At 39.1% G+C, this 15,226-nt stretch overlaps 1 protein-coding gene across 5 annotated transcripts; it reads right to left on the reverse strand.

Moving 5' to 3' along the window:
• Nucleotides 1–1,091: 1,091 nt before the first annotated feature.
• HAUS2 (HAUS augmin like complex subunit 2) lies at nt 1,092–15,202 on the reverse strand. Of its 5 annotated transcripts, none has more exons than XM_060618827.2 (6): nt 15,090–15,195; nt 8,864–8,956; nt 8,469–8,538; nt 5,736–5,868; nt 4,380–4,488; nt 1,092–2,563 (listed from the first exon to the last, which is right to left on the reverse strand). In XM_060618827.2, exons 1-6 carry the CDS (start codon nt 15,180–15,182, stop codon nt 2,354–2,356), a joined length of 708 nt encoding a protein of 235 aa, XP_060474810.1. In that variant the 5' UTR covers nt 15,183–15,195; the 3' UTR covers nt 1,092–2,353. The 5 variants fall into 5 exon arrangements, with proteins under 5 accessions (XP_060474810.1, XP_060474811.1, XP_060474813.1 ...); XM_060618828.1 differs by lacking the exon at nt 15,090–15,195 and adding an exon at nt 14,850–14,938; XM_060618830.2 differs by lacking the exon at nt 15,090–15,195 and adding an exon at nt 9,501–9,525.
• Nucleotides 15,203–15,226: the final 24 nt, after the last annotated feature.

A 15,226-nucleotide genomic window follows, 5' to 3' on the forward strand; every position in this document is an offset into this window, starting at 1 on the left:
AAAAATAAATAAACGTTAATAAATAAATAAAGTAGACCTCACTCTTACCTCAAGTTTTTGAGTCAGATAACCTATAGGCCTATACTTTATGTATTTTTTTTTTTTTTTGAGAGAGAGAGACAGGGTGCAAGTGAGTGAGGAGCAGAAAGAGAGAGAGGAGAGAACCCCACAAGGGGCAGAGATAGAGAGGGAGAGAGAGAAGTGGTCGCACCCAAAGCAAGACTCGAACTCAGGAACTGTGAGATCATGACATGAGCCGAGGTTAGATGCTTAACGGACTGAGCCACCCAGGTACCCTATATGCCTATACTTTAAATGTAGACACTACAGAGAACCTATCACAAGATTCAGACAAGGGCCACAAAATTTTAGCTAGAAATTACAGGTTCATTTTTAATTTTGAAAAAGACACACTAGACAAAACAACCAGGCATATCAATTTTTGTTTACACACACACACACACAGAAAATCACATGAAGAAGAAACATAGTAAGATCTTTGCAAACAAGGCTGCTCTTGAACAAATTTCTGATGAAATACAAAACCTTGTTTAAGTGTCTAGGAAACGTTAATGTTCAAGATATTACGACCACTCTTCTATATCCCATTTGCAAAAGTAGCAAAGTAGGCTTCAAAACATGATCCTGGGTTGTTCTGGCAGTTTTTTGGCAAGGATCCTGCTTCCTTATGAACAAGTACTTTGCTCAGTCACTGTGTTGAGGTCTTCTTGTTAAGGAGTATGATGAATATAAGGATCAGTGAACCCTGGTGATACAGAGAATGCAACAGCATAAAAATACTGATGCTTACATCTTTTTTTAAAGCAAAAGAAACCACCTATGGCTTAGTATTAGCAAGTATTATTATGCCACTCTCTTTTTTATATGTACAATAATCTCAGGCAAAATATCTGAGCATTTTGTAAGGGAAACTTCTAAAAGTTTTAGATAACAGGGCTTTATCTATTCTTTGTTCTATCTTCCTTCTTTGCCTATTCATAAGGCTGCCAGGAGTTTCTTCATGTCTCAGGGTCTTCAACACCTCCCCCCTCAGGTTTGATACGTTTGGAAGATTCGTAGGATTCAGCATATCATTGTATCCATGGCTATGATTTATTACAACAAAAGCACACAGAGTAAAACAGCAAAGGGAAAAGGTGCATGGGGCAAAGTCCAGGGGAAATCAGGTACAACCTTCCAGAGTCCTCTGCTAGTTGAGTCACAGAGGATGTGCTTAATTCTCCCAGCAACCAAGGCAGAACATGTGTGAAATGTTGTCTTTCACGGAAACTCATTAGAAATGCAATGCCCAGGGTTATTTTCATGTGCTGGCCATATGTACCTTCTGCTTAGCATGCACCAAAATTCTAGACTCCCAGAAGGAAAGGTGGTCAGCACAAACCACATTGTACAGGGGCACCTGGGTGGCTCAGTCGGTTAAGCATCTAACTTTAGCTCAGGTCATGATTTCACAGTTTTTGAGTTTGAGTCCTGCTTCAGACTCTGTGCTGACAGCTCAGAGCCTGGAGCTTGCTTGGATTCTGTGTCTCCTTCTCTCTCTGCCCCTCCCCGCCTTGTGCTCCTTCTCTCTCTCAAAAGAAAAAGCATTAAAAAAAAAAAAAAAAAGACCCCCACCAAAAACCACACTGTACAAACACTTCAGTCATAGTGAGCAATTCTTATTAGTGAGATTGGGAATGGAAGGAACCCTCCTGAAATCTTAAGTTCCCAGAAGCCAGCCAAGCAGGCTTTATAAGCAGACTCTTTTGTATGCACAGTAACTTTCCCACAGGAAAAATCAACATACTTTCAGATGCAAGAAGACTCTTCTAATTCAGAAGCAAACATTTACAAAGATATAATAGGGACACCTGGGTGGCTCAGTCAGTTAGGTGTCCAACTCTTGATTTTGGCTTGAGTCATGATCCGTGTTGGGCTCTGCACTGACAGTGCGGAGTCTGCTTGGGATTCCCTCTCTCCCTCTCTCTCTCTGCCTCTCCTCTACTTGTGCTCTCTCTCTAAATAAATAAACTTTAAAAAATAATAAAAAATAAAAAGAAGACATAAAAGGGTCCACTGAGTGAGATATGGCTAAGGCACTCATGTTAATAAATTGTCATAGTTGTATTTGATCTTCAAGAGTTTTACTGTAAAGCAGAATGAAAATATATGAAAAACAAAGGAAAACTCAATTTGGTCTTAATGAAGTGGGAATCTTAGTGCTTTTCAATACAAAGAGGACTCTTTCAGTATTGCTAGCAGCAGAGCTTATGAATGCCCATATTACCTACAACTGGCTAGAAACAGACTTTGCATGACTATATGTAATTAAGCAAAAATAAACCATTGACAATCACTTGGCATTAACAGTTTGGATATGAACTTTAGAAGTAAAAGGTAAAGATGGCATTATAGCATCATGTTTATGAAGATAATTTTCTTCAGCTAGTATTTTGGGGATACAAGAGGAAACTTCCTTTTGTTGTTCTTGCCACTTGAGTATATTCTCTGCCAGTTCTTCTGTCTCAGTCACCAAAATATCCATTTTTGCTAAAGCCTTGCTCTGTAACATTTGAAAGAAGGGGAAAACAGGAGAAATTACATGTGTCATCAATACATCAGTATTATATCATAAATGGTTATGATAACAAAAGTTTACACCGGACATTTTCTAGCCCCTTAATACAAAGGCTTCTTAAAATCGTGCTCTCCTCATCTATTACAGCACACGTTTTTTCTTTGTGAGTTCATTTCTCTTTTGTCTTCAATTATCACCTCAAAGCAGATGACCCACAATCTATATTGTAAAACTTATCTCCTTCCTAAAATTCAGTCCTATATTTCAGTTTATTGAAAATCTCCACCTCAATGTACACTTAAGAACGCAATTTAACTGCAGTTCAACAATGATTAAAGGTTTTCTCTCTGTGCAAGGCATGTCAGAAAACAAACTCATTAGCTTTTTTGATTTCTTGCTCCTATTCACCCTGGAGTCACCAAGGCTAGATACTTTATTGCCTGGGATGTGTCCCTTGTCCAAAGAGTAGACACGTTCTAGGAATGTGACAATCTCAAAATCTACATAATCCTTTGTTTATCTATGCTTTAAATCTTTTATCTGAATGCCTGTATTTATTCTCCAAGTTTCTCTGCCATTGGTTCCTCTGCACAGTCCTCTAACCTACAGTTTTAATGTGCACAGGAAACACCTGAGGAACTTATAAACCGTGGATTCAGATTCTGAAGGTCTAAGGTGAACGAAGCCTTCAATTCTGCATTTCTAACAAGGTTTTAGGTGATGCTGATGCTGTCTGCCTAAACTTTGTGAGACTCCATCTATTCTATCCAATATTTTCTCTATTAAGGTATAATTCTGATCAAGTCACTTCTCTGTGTCCTTCTCTAAAAAACAAAACAAAAAACTATTTAAACTGTTGACTGTTCCCCCGTACTCAGATAGTAAAGTCTAAACTTCTTAGTCTGGTTTTCAAAGCATTCCATAAACTAACCCTGAATTAATCTCCCTTTCAATACCTTTAAGTATCAGCCAAAGTGGAGTACCACTCTGGCCCCAAACTACCAGTGCTAATTTTCATATCTTTCTTCACACTGCTGCTTTGGCCCATACTATTCTTTCTGATGCAAAATTCACTGATTCTTCAGTTCACTACTAACTACTATGTAAAACTTTATTAAAATATTCTTACCCCACTCTACTCCCAATCTCCCTAAAGTACAAGCAATCCCTCCCTTTTCTTTGCTTAATAGACAGCATCTTCTTTATAATTCTCTGCTGTATTCATGGCACAAAAGTAGTATTTTAAAGTAGAAAATATCCTACAGGTTTCTCACTAAATCTTGAGAATTTGGGAGCAGGGATCGGTTATATCCGTTTATCTCTCCTAACACCTATAGCAAAGCCCCTAGCACAATAAAAAGAACACGTATTTATTAAATATTGGAATTTTGGAATAAAACACTGTAAAATGACTTCTAAAAAAGCTAAAAAAAAAAAGAGAGAAAGCATCTTAATTAAAAAAAATAATTCATTCAAGGGTTTCTGGGTGGCTTAGTCGGTTAAACATCCGACTTTGGCTCAGATCACGATCTTGGGGTTTGTGGGTTTGAGTTCTGCATCGGGCTCTGTGCTGACAGCTCAGAGCCTGGAGCCTGCTTTGTATTCTGTGTCTCCTTTGCTCTCTGCCCCTCCCTCCACCTCAAAAATAAATAAGCATTAAAAAAAATAATTCATTCAGAGTATTAGCCATCAAAAAGTTAAACAAAGAGATCACACATTTGAGCTTCTACTATAAAAGAACTAAAGAGCCAAATGCAATATAAAGTAGTTGAGGTACTTAACTGCTACTGTTAATACTCACCATTTTCTTTAGATTTTCATCTAAATGAGGGATATTTCTAATTGTTTCCAGATGGTTTTCTAATCTTTCAATGAAAGTCACTGCCAACTCCAGCAAATGTACCATGTATCTGAAAGAGGGAGAAAAAAGTCAACCATTTTCTTTTTAGTTATTTTGTGTCCCCCCCCTTTCCCTTTAATTAGGATTTTTAATAAAAGAGAATTACAAGCAACCCAGTGAGCCAATAATAACTGTTCTGCATTCATGGAAATACCAGTGATAAAAATGTCACTCTCTTTCACTTTAGGCAGAAATTAACTTGTCATCCAAACAGAAAAACAGAGACAACACTAATCCAATCTGGTACCCAACCTAATAGACAAAACTTAATGTTAATCATTTTCTCATATAAGTAAAGAAATTTCCCTAGATTAAATCTCATTCCATTTCAATGTACTCATTTTCAGTGAAGGGTGAAGACAATAAGGATAAATGTACTTGACTGAAACAGGCTACACGTAAAACCACTTTGAATCTTTGCATTTGCAAAATGCTTTAAAATCATTACTTACTTTTTCTGATATAATGTACAATATACACATTAATGGTATTTTACTGTACCGAATAGATACTGAATATACCCTCATGAATGGAATTTTTATATTTATTCTTTTACCACAAGATAAAAAAAAATCTGACACTTAAGAGAGGTACTATTGCTTGGGCTTATCCAATAAGGCACAGGTGGAGAAAGTTAGCAGTCAGATCCCAAGATGTTTGCTTCTTTACTGTTATTTATGATTATACTTGCAATACTCTTATGGGGAGAAGAGCAAAAGAAAGCATGCCCATTCTATGGATTGGGAAACAGAGGCTTAAACAAATCATTTGCACAAGGCTTTGAAGCCTACAAACAGCAGAAATGAGATCAGACTTTTTTAAATTAGAAAGTGACTTTTCTCATTTCTTTCTTAAAGTCATTATCATCATTACTAAAACACAGTGGGCAAAAGGAATGCCTTTCTCTTCACCACAGCTTAACTGTTTAAAAGCAAAAGGTTTTCTTTCTGGTTAAAGTTAATAATAATAATTAATGTTAACAGATACAATCACTAATATATTGTTTAATGAATTAATCTATGAAACAACTACTAAACATAAAATGCCCTCAGGAAACATGTGTAACTATTAATTTCTACTTTTTAAAAAAAAGAGTTTATTTATTTATTTTGAGAGAGACAGAGACAGTGCAAGTGGGGGAGGGTCAGAGAGAGAGGGAGAGAGAGGATCCCAAGCAGGCACCGCACTGTCAGCAGAGTCTGACGCTCAACCAACTCAGTCACCCGGGTGCCCCTAATTTCTACTTTTTAGTTTAACCTGTGATAAACAGCTTCAATAGGCAAGTTTTCCTGGCACATGGGTTTCAACAGTCTTTGCCGCAGGGACCTCTTTTCTTTTAGCACCGCTTCCAAATGATTATTCATGTTTTGCAGAGCATTACACTTCTGAGCTACATAAACCAGAAACAGTAATTATAGTTAGTAATATAATATGACAAGTAAGTTTTAAAAATCGCTAATAATTCTTTGCTTTGATCTGACTCTACCAATGTCGAAAATTAACCCATTTCCCTCCTAAATATCTGCCCTTTGCTATCTGTAATGCCCAAACCAGTTTACTTTCAACGATTTTCTCTTACTTTGCTGACAACCAAATCCAGTGCTAAATTCTTTGTCTGCATTGTTTAACTCTACTCCTACTTTAGTTTTTATAGCCTGCCCCGTATTCTTCACATAAAATCTCTTTTCTCATCTTGGCCTCTAATATATCTTTTTAAAGTTTTATTTATTTATTTTATTTATTTGAGAGAGAGAGAGTAAAAGTAGGGAAGGGGCATAGAGAGAAGCTAAGAGAGAACCCCAAGCACTGACAGCCTGGATCTTGCCATGGGGCTTGATTCCACAACCCTGGGATCATGACCTGAACCAAAATCAAGAGTCAGACGCTCAACCGACTGAGCCATCCAGGCACCCCTCTGCCTCTGATATTGTACATTCATATTAAAAAACAAACATTTCTCTTACAAGCTATTTCTGATTATTTCAATATTTTGCCCAGAATTCAGTTAATGGCTGCCAAATGCCTTTTTTCAAATTTTTATTTTGAAAAAATTTTAAACTTACAGAAAAGTTTCATTGAACTCCCACATACATTTCACCCAGACTCACCAACCGTTAACATTTAGCTACATTTTTATTTCTTCTTTCTCCACATACCCATACATGTATTTTTGCTGGTCCATTTAAGAGTAAGTTGTAGAGGGATGCCTGGGTGGCTCAGTCAGTCAAGCATTGGACTCTTGATCTCGTCTCAGGTCATGATCTCACGGTTAGTGAGTTTGAGTCCCACGTCGGGCTCTGCACTGAAGACATGGAACCTGCTTGGGGATATCTCTCTCTCTCTCTCTCTCTCTCTCTCTCACTCTCACTCTCTGCCCCTCCCCTGCTCTCTTGCTCTCTCTCTCAAAATAAATAAACTTAAAAAGAAGAATAGGGGTGCCTGACTGGCTCAGGTCATGATCTCACAGTTCCTGGGGTTGAACCCTGTGTCAGGCTCTGTGCTGACAGCTGGGAGCCTGGAGCCTGCCTCAGATTCTGTGTCTTCTTTTCTCTCTGCCCCTCCCAGACTTACTCTCTGTCTCTCAAAAATGAATAAAGGTTAAAAAAAAAAAAAAAAGAGTAAATTGTAGATATCATGAACTTTTACCCCTAAAACTTGAGCATGTATTTCCCCAAATAGCATTCTCTTATGTAATCACAAGTGTCAAATTCAGAAAATTTAACATTTTTATAATACCACCAATATATAATATAGTCTATATCGACACATCATCACCAAGTAACTCAATAATGTCCCTTAGAGCAAAAAAAAATTTTTAAGTTTATTTATTTTGAGACAGACAGAGAGAGAGAGAGAGAGAGAGAGAGAGAACATGAGAAGGGGAGGGGCAGAGAGAAAGGGAGAGAGAGAATCCCAAGCAGGCTCCACACTGTCAGTGCAGAGCCTGTTGTGGAGCTTGATCCCATGAATTGTGAGATCATGACCTGAGCCAAAATTAAGAGTCAAACACTTAACCAACTGAGCCACCCAGGCACCCCAGCAAAAGAATTTCTAAGCAAGCAGTCAATCCATAACCACACCGTGCTTTGGCTATCATGTTCCTTTACTCTCCTTTATTTTTTTTTATTAAAAAAAATTGTTTTTAAATGTTTATTTATTTTTGAGAGAGACAGAGACAGAATCTGAGTGGGTTAGGGGGAGAGAGAGAGAGAGGGAGACACAGAATCCGAAGCAGGCTCCAGGCTCTGAGCTGTCAGCACAGAGCCCGATGCGGGGCTCAAACTCAAGAGCTGTGAGATGATGACTTGAGCGGAAATCGGATGCTCAACCAACTGAACCACCCAGGCGCCCCAAGTCTCCTTTATTTTTTTTTTAAAGATTTAAAATTTTTTTTTATTTTTAAGTAATCTCTATGCCCAACATGGGGCTTGAACCTACAATCCCTAGATCAAGAGTCGCAAGCTCCACTAACTAAGCCAGCCAGGCACCCCTAGTTTCCTTTAATCTGGAAAGTTCTTTGGCCTTTGTCTTCCAAGATTTCCTGAAAAATTTCTTTTAAGTTTTTTTATTTATTTTGAGAGAGAGAGAGAGCACATGCACACACAGGGGAGGGGCAGAGAGAGGGAAAGAGAAAATTCCAAGCAGGCTCTGTACCATCAGTGTGGAGCCTGATACAGGGCTCCATCCCAGGAACCATGAGATCATGACTGGAGCCAAAATCAAGAGTCCGATGCTTAACCAACCGAGCCACCCATACAGCTCTAAGCTTTCCTGAATCTGAGGAGTTCCTACCTTGGTCACTTATTATGCTATATGCACTAGTCAAGCCAACAGGACTTCTATTTGAGCACAGAAAAGAAGACTTTATTAGCTTTGGGGCAATACTTGGAAAAGTTATGGTATATCATAATTTTACTGCCTGGTGTTTATTTAAGGTAATCCAAGAAAAAGTTGAAATTCCAATGATTACCCATTTCCTCAAATACTTACCCAAAAAGGAAGGATGAATAACATCTGCTGCATCTTTTTCTAGTCTTAAAAGTTCAATTTCCAGGTTTTTCTACATTAGGAAGAAAAATAACACTTAGCTCATGCGGAATGCAGCCTGAAGGCTTACATTTTGGCAAAAATGGATAGTCTTTAACCTAGGAACACTAGAGGGAATGGAAGGCAGAATTTGTTATGAGAGCCTAGGGGATTTACTGCAGGTTTTTACTTTGGTGTTTAAGCCCTATTGCTGCTACTGCTATGACTACATAAATAAACACGAATCCAGCTATGTGCTAGACACTATTCTAAGTGCAAGAGAACTACTGCTGGAATCAATTACGATTTTTTTTTTTCCTGTACTAGAAGCAGAAAGCAAAAAGTCCAACAAAATTTACCTGGTAGATTTCAGCTTGAATGTTTGTCATCTGCTGTAGTCTGGAGAAGTTCACAAAGCAAGAAGCTGATTTCTTAGATATATTTAACATCTCCTATTGGTAAGTGAACAAAGAAAGCAGCAGTATGTCATATAAAAAAGTTTGTGTGCCTTGAAACAGCATGTCCACACACATAAAACATGAGGATTTATCATGTGCAACATTGCCCCTGAAAAATGAAGTACTGAAGTATAACAGTAGCAATGTGTATTTCCTGTTTTTAACATCTCTATCACAAATCTTTTGCCCAAATATTTAAAAAATAAGAAAAACAAGACTTAATCACTTTGTACTACTTCCTAAAGTACCATGCACATTATGTTTGTATTAGTGACAGCTTACCAGAGAAGGCTGCTAACAGTAAGAAGGTGGAGGCTGAGGTTGTTGGAGAATCACCTCTACACAAATCACCAAGACCCAGTCTCTGACCTTCCTGAGTCTAACATTAAAGGCTTCCCCACCATGGAATCACTTATCTGATGCATTAAAAGACCTCTCTATTGGCTAGAAGTCATTCATCCTGTGTCTTTTCACATTCTCATTCTTTTAGGCAAAGGAATGTTTTGTTCAGGTGTAATTATTTTTCTAAAAACCTTACCTGCCCTTCATCCTTTCATTTTATGCAAAATATTGCTTGCATATATAGCCACCTTAAATTGCAGGTTACTTCAGAATAAGAATATTGTTCATCCTTTGGCTTCATCCATAATTTTCTGTATCCTCTTCTCCTTTTTGAGAATGGTAGCACAGGAAAAACTTTAGAGATCTTATAGGCAAAGGATTGGGAAATGAAAGCCCATGAACTAAATGAACTAAAGTGACTGTTTTTGTGCAGCCCATAAGCTAAGAACGGTTTTTATATTTTTTAATGTTGGGGAAGAAAAATCAAAAGAAAAACAGTATTTTGTGACACATGAAAACTACATGAAATTCAAATTTCAGGATCCAGGATAAACTCAAGTGTACCCATTCATTTACTTATTTCCTCTGGCTTCTTTCACACTACCACAGCCCAGTTGCAACCATATGGATCTAAAATCCTCAGATACTTATCCTCTTGCCTTTAAAAGCAAAAATTTGCTAACCAATGATAACCAATTTTATAAGCACTGATTGAGTTAGGCCATGGAAGATTCAAGTATGGATGAAATAAGCTCTCTGTCCTTTAATAAGCTCATGATGGATGAAAAGGGAAAGGTATTCTTGTACTAACACATATGTGAGACGAAGGGGAAGATGAATCTAGAAACGTAGTTTCCTGCGTCATCATGGAAGATCTTGATAAATGCAGAAAATGAGAGCAACTGAAGGTTTTCTGGTGAAGAAGTAACATGATCATATATGATACATATTTTAGAAACTTAAATATTGACAGTATGGAATATAAAACTGATGAGGCTGGGGGAAAGAAGGAATGGGGAATGACTACCTAAGTGAGTATGGAGTTTCCATTGGGGATGATAAAAAAAAAAGTTCTGAAAAAAGTTTCACAACACTGTGATTGTATCATGCCACTGAAGTGTACACTTTAAGATGGTTAAAATGGTAAATTTTATGTTATGAGTATTTTACCACAATAAACACTTAATTCTGGTAACTAGCCAACAAAATAAAACAAGTAAAAACAAACAAAAACTAGGGAAGAGATGGGACTGGAGGTTAAATATTTAGACAAGGGGCTACTACAGCATTCTAGGTGAGAAGATGAGAATGTGGAATAGGTCAGTAGCAGTTAAAAAGGAAAGGAAGAGAGTGCCTGGGTGGCTCAGTGGGATAAGCGGCCGACTCTTGATTTCGGCTCTGGTCATGCACGATCTCACAGTTTGTAAGCTTGAGTCCCACACTAGGCTCCCGGTTGTTAGCACGGAGATTTTTTCTCTCCCCCTCTCTCTACCCCTCCTCGACTCAAGCTCACGCTCTCTCTCAAAATAAATAAATACGCTTAAAAAAAAATAGGAAAGGAAGGCATAGATGTGAGTCCCTGGTGAGATAAAATTCATAAATCCTAGATGATATGGGGTACCAGGGATGAAGTCAAGTCAATGCTAACTCCAAGGATCCTGGCTCCAGTGACTAGACAGATAGATATGCCATTCAGTGAGGAAGATAACACAAGATATTTTACTGACGGCAAAACTGAGGATTGAGGGAGTAAAGCAGTATGGTTTAACTTCATTCTATGTATATCATGGCTGAAATGAGGACAAATCTAATCCACTGCATTTCCATTATGTAAGTGGAAGGTAAATAAAAGTAAAACATCTTCCATTTCTCACTGTAACTTACTCGTTCTCTTATCTCTCCATCCCTCCCTGTGTATACACTAATCTTAACCACACACATGGCAATCTAGTAAACTGTTGGGTTCAACAGCAGGGTAATGGAGCTTAGCCAAAAACATGCAAGAGAAACCAGTGGAAAAATAAAAATGTTTGAGGGAGAGCCAAAAGGAGAGAGGAAAGAAAGAGTAGCCAAATTTCCTAGAAATAGAAATTCTGTTTCTATTTCTACAAATAGAAATTCTAACTATTTGAGGATTCTGACTTAGCCCTATGTCTTCATTTTTTTTTTTAAACGTTTATTTATGAGACAGAGAGAGACAGAGCATGAATGGGGGGAGGGTCAGAGAGAGAGGGAGACACAGAATCAGAAGCAGGCTCCAGGCTCTGAGCTGTCAGCACAGAGCCTGACGCGGGGCTTGAACTCGTGAACCACGAGATCATGACCTGAGCCGAAGTTCGACACTTAACTGACTGAGCCACCCAGGCGCCCCAACCCTGTATCTTTAAAAAAAGAAAAAAAGGCAAAGATTGGGGAATACAGAAAAGTCTTTGCTGTTAATGACTGCCATTAAATATTATACACTTTATATGCCAGTAGGGTAAAGGGACAATGAAAATGAAAGGATCCTGAAAACGGGAGTCTGTTTAGGGTATTTCTGTTCATTCTGTTGCTAGGCACAAGAAGCTGAAGTCCAAGACTTTTATGTGCAATATAAAAATCCTGGGGCACCTGGATGGCTCAGTGGGTTGAGTGTCTGCTTCTTGGTTTTGGCTCAGGTCATGATCCCAGGGTTGTGAGATTGAGCCCTGTGTCCAGCTGAGCTGAGCATGGAACTTGCTTAAGATTCATTCCCTCTCTCCCTCTCCCTTTCCCTCCCTTCCTCTCCCTCCCTCCCTCCCTCCCTCCCTCCCTCCCTCCCTCTCTCTCTCTCTCCCTGCCCACCCCCCCACCACAAGAAAGAAAAAAAGAAAAAGAATCCCAGTAACATTGTGCACATAATATATATATATATATATATATGTATAAACTTGTGTTTATACATATATATATATATATATATATATATATATATATATATATGTATAAACTTGTGTCTGTGGGCATACTTTCTTCTTTTTTTTTTTGTCCTTTCTACTTGATACTGAATTCTAGCTGAGGGACGTTAAAAGGGAGGCAGTATAGTAGAGAGTTAAGAGCAGAGCCCTTATAATGGGGGAGGGGCTACAGAGGGTAACACTGAGAAAATAACAGATATATAGTCCTATCTATATACCTGTGTGTGTGTTTGTGTGTATGTATTCAATAGAGCTGCCATGACTCACTAAAGCTTGCCAGAAAAACATGTGGGACATAAGGCCACTGAAGCCATCCTAGGGCATATATCAGAGCAAATACCCCATTTATCTTACACTTAACCATACCTTTCTTTCACTAAATCATTCCCCAATGGATAGATCAAAACAGAACAAAGCGCAAACAAACTATGTTTTCTGGAAGAGTTGTATCATACAGCAATTTTAAGCATTACTCTTAAAAAAAATTTTTTTTACTGTTTATTTATTGAGAGAGAGGGAGAGACAGAGTGTGAGCAGGGGAGGGGCAGAGAGAGAGGGAGACACAGAATCTGAAGAAGGCTCCAGGCTCTGAGGTGTCAGCACAGAGCCTGATGCAGGGCTCGAACTCAGGAACCGAGAGATCATGACCTGAGCCAAAGTTGGACACTTAACCCAACTGAGCCACCCAGGCGCCCCACATTACTCTTCATTTTTAATGCACATGGGATGATATACACTTAAGGGATAGACTAAAGAGATCCTATAACACATATGATTGTAAGATGGTCTTAAAGAGCTATGGTTGGCAAATCTTACCTGTAAGCAAAACAGGTAACTAATTAGTGCTACTTGAAGGACACTAGGAAGATCCTCTCCAAAACAACTTCCACCCCAACAAACAGCTTACTTATCAACGCCTAAAATTCTCTCAGATGTTTATTTCTCCTACCAATACACTCTAGAGGGATAATTCCCAAATGTCTTACAGTATGAGTTTAACAAATTACTTTGTTACAGAACTAAACAATACAAGGCAGACTATTAGGCAATCCGGTAGGAAGAAAACCCAGGAGAGAAGAGAGGAAGGTGAGAACTGGGGAGTGCTGTAGTTAGGTTTTGCCTATTTTCCAATGCATTCATTTGTACCCCTTTCCTCCCCCCAAATTCATAAGGTCTGGTTACTAGAGCCTCAAGTAATCTATTAGACTTCAATAGAAGTTTAAACTCTTTCAAGATAGCTTCATAGTATCATCTATCACAGTTCATCTTAGAGATGATACAATGTGTCAGAAAAGGCAGCTCTGTGATCTATTTCACTAGTTGAGTGACCTTGGATAAATTTCTTGGTCTTCTCAGGCCTTAGTTTCTTCATCTTAAAAATAGTATATGGTAGAGGTGCCTGGATGCCTCAGTCAGTTGAGCATCCAACTCTCGGTGTCAGCTCAGGTTATGATTCCCGGGGTTTCCTAAGTTCAAGCCCCACAAGTGCTATGCATCGTCAGCGCAGAGCCTGCTTGGGATTCTCTCTCTGTCCCTCCCGTTCTAGTGCTGTCTTTGTCTCTCTCAAAATAAATAAATAAACTGACTGCCTTGGACCCATAATCTCCCCCACCCTGTGTGACTCCCCTCTCTTCTACTGGCATAAAACTTGGTGTGTGTTCTCAAATACACTTTTAAAAAATTGAAAAAAAATTAGGGCATGATAGAATTCTGTAATGATTCTTCTAAGTATACAAAGTTGTGTATTTTCCATAAATCTTACATCACGTTCATATAGCTAATCTCTGCGGATGATTTTACCTTTCTACTTTCCGTTTCCTTTTTAGCCAAAATCCTCAACTTGCTCGTTATCTCAAAATTTCTTTCCCTCAATCTCACTTTCCCCATTTCCTTGTCACTTTTGCCACTTGTATTCCATTATTCCCTCACATCATTAATTTCTCCCTCTATTGGCTCCTTCCCTTTGGCATATAAACATGTTCTTACCGAACCTAAACTACCACCCCTTGGGCTAATCTGCCTCTTCTCTCACAATTACTCCTCTCCACCATTTACATTCCAAGGTCTTTTCCGTATGTACGTATGTAAGCATGTGTGTATGTACTGCCTTTAAAGATGCATGCTTCATCCAAAATAATATAAAAACAGGGAGGGGGACAAAACATAAGAGACTCATAAATATGGAGAACAAACAGAGGGTTACTCGAGGGGGTGTGGGAGGGGGGATGTGCTAAATGGGTCAGGGACACTAAGGAATCTACTCCTGAAATCATCATTGCACTATATGCTAACTAATTGAAATATACGCTAACTGAAAAAAAAAAAAAAAAAAAAAAAAAAACAAACCTGAAAAAGGCCCCAAAACTTTATTTATTAAAAAAAAAAAGAAAAGAAAAGATGCGTGCTTCCCCTGACGCTCTTCTGTACCCAGCGCCTCCCGGCGAAAATATGCTTCAATACCTCACACCGACAAGCGTAGTTTGGGAACGTTTGTGTTGTAACTAATTATCCCTATTCCCCAAGCCTGGCACCCGTTACAATGTAGAGGAGGTAGCAATGGTGAGAAAAATCGGGGAAAGACTGGTCTTTATTATCTCTCACGAACTGACCGAGGATAACTCGCCCGCAGACACTTGAAATATCATCTTCTTGGAGCCCCGCTTTCGCACCACCACTGCAGAACGGTCACTACTGTTGCCTGGAAGGGGTTCCAACGGCATCTACTACAGTACGGCCCCTAGCCAGCACTCTCACACACACTTCGGCAGCCCAGCACCACTACCACCTCACAGCCATCTTCTGTTGCCACCGTCGGCACCCCCTTAATGACGCCATCGCCGCCCACGCACCTGAGTGACCAGCCCCGAAGCTACGAAACGGTCCAGCAGTAGCCCCGCAGCATTTGGCTCGGCCGCGCGGTCCCAGGGGTTCGCAGCAGCCATGGCTGCAAGCCACCCCCCGGATTGGCGCGGAGAGTGAGTGGAAC

The sequence above is a fragment of the Panthera onca genome, chromosome B3, assembly GCF_046562875.1.
Source record: "Panthera onca isolate mPanOnc1 chromosome B3, mPanOnc1 haplotype 2, whole genome shotgun sequence".
Classification (NCBI taxonomy): Eukaryota; Metazoa; Chordata; class Mammalia; order Carnivora; family Felidae; genus Panthera; species Panthera onca.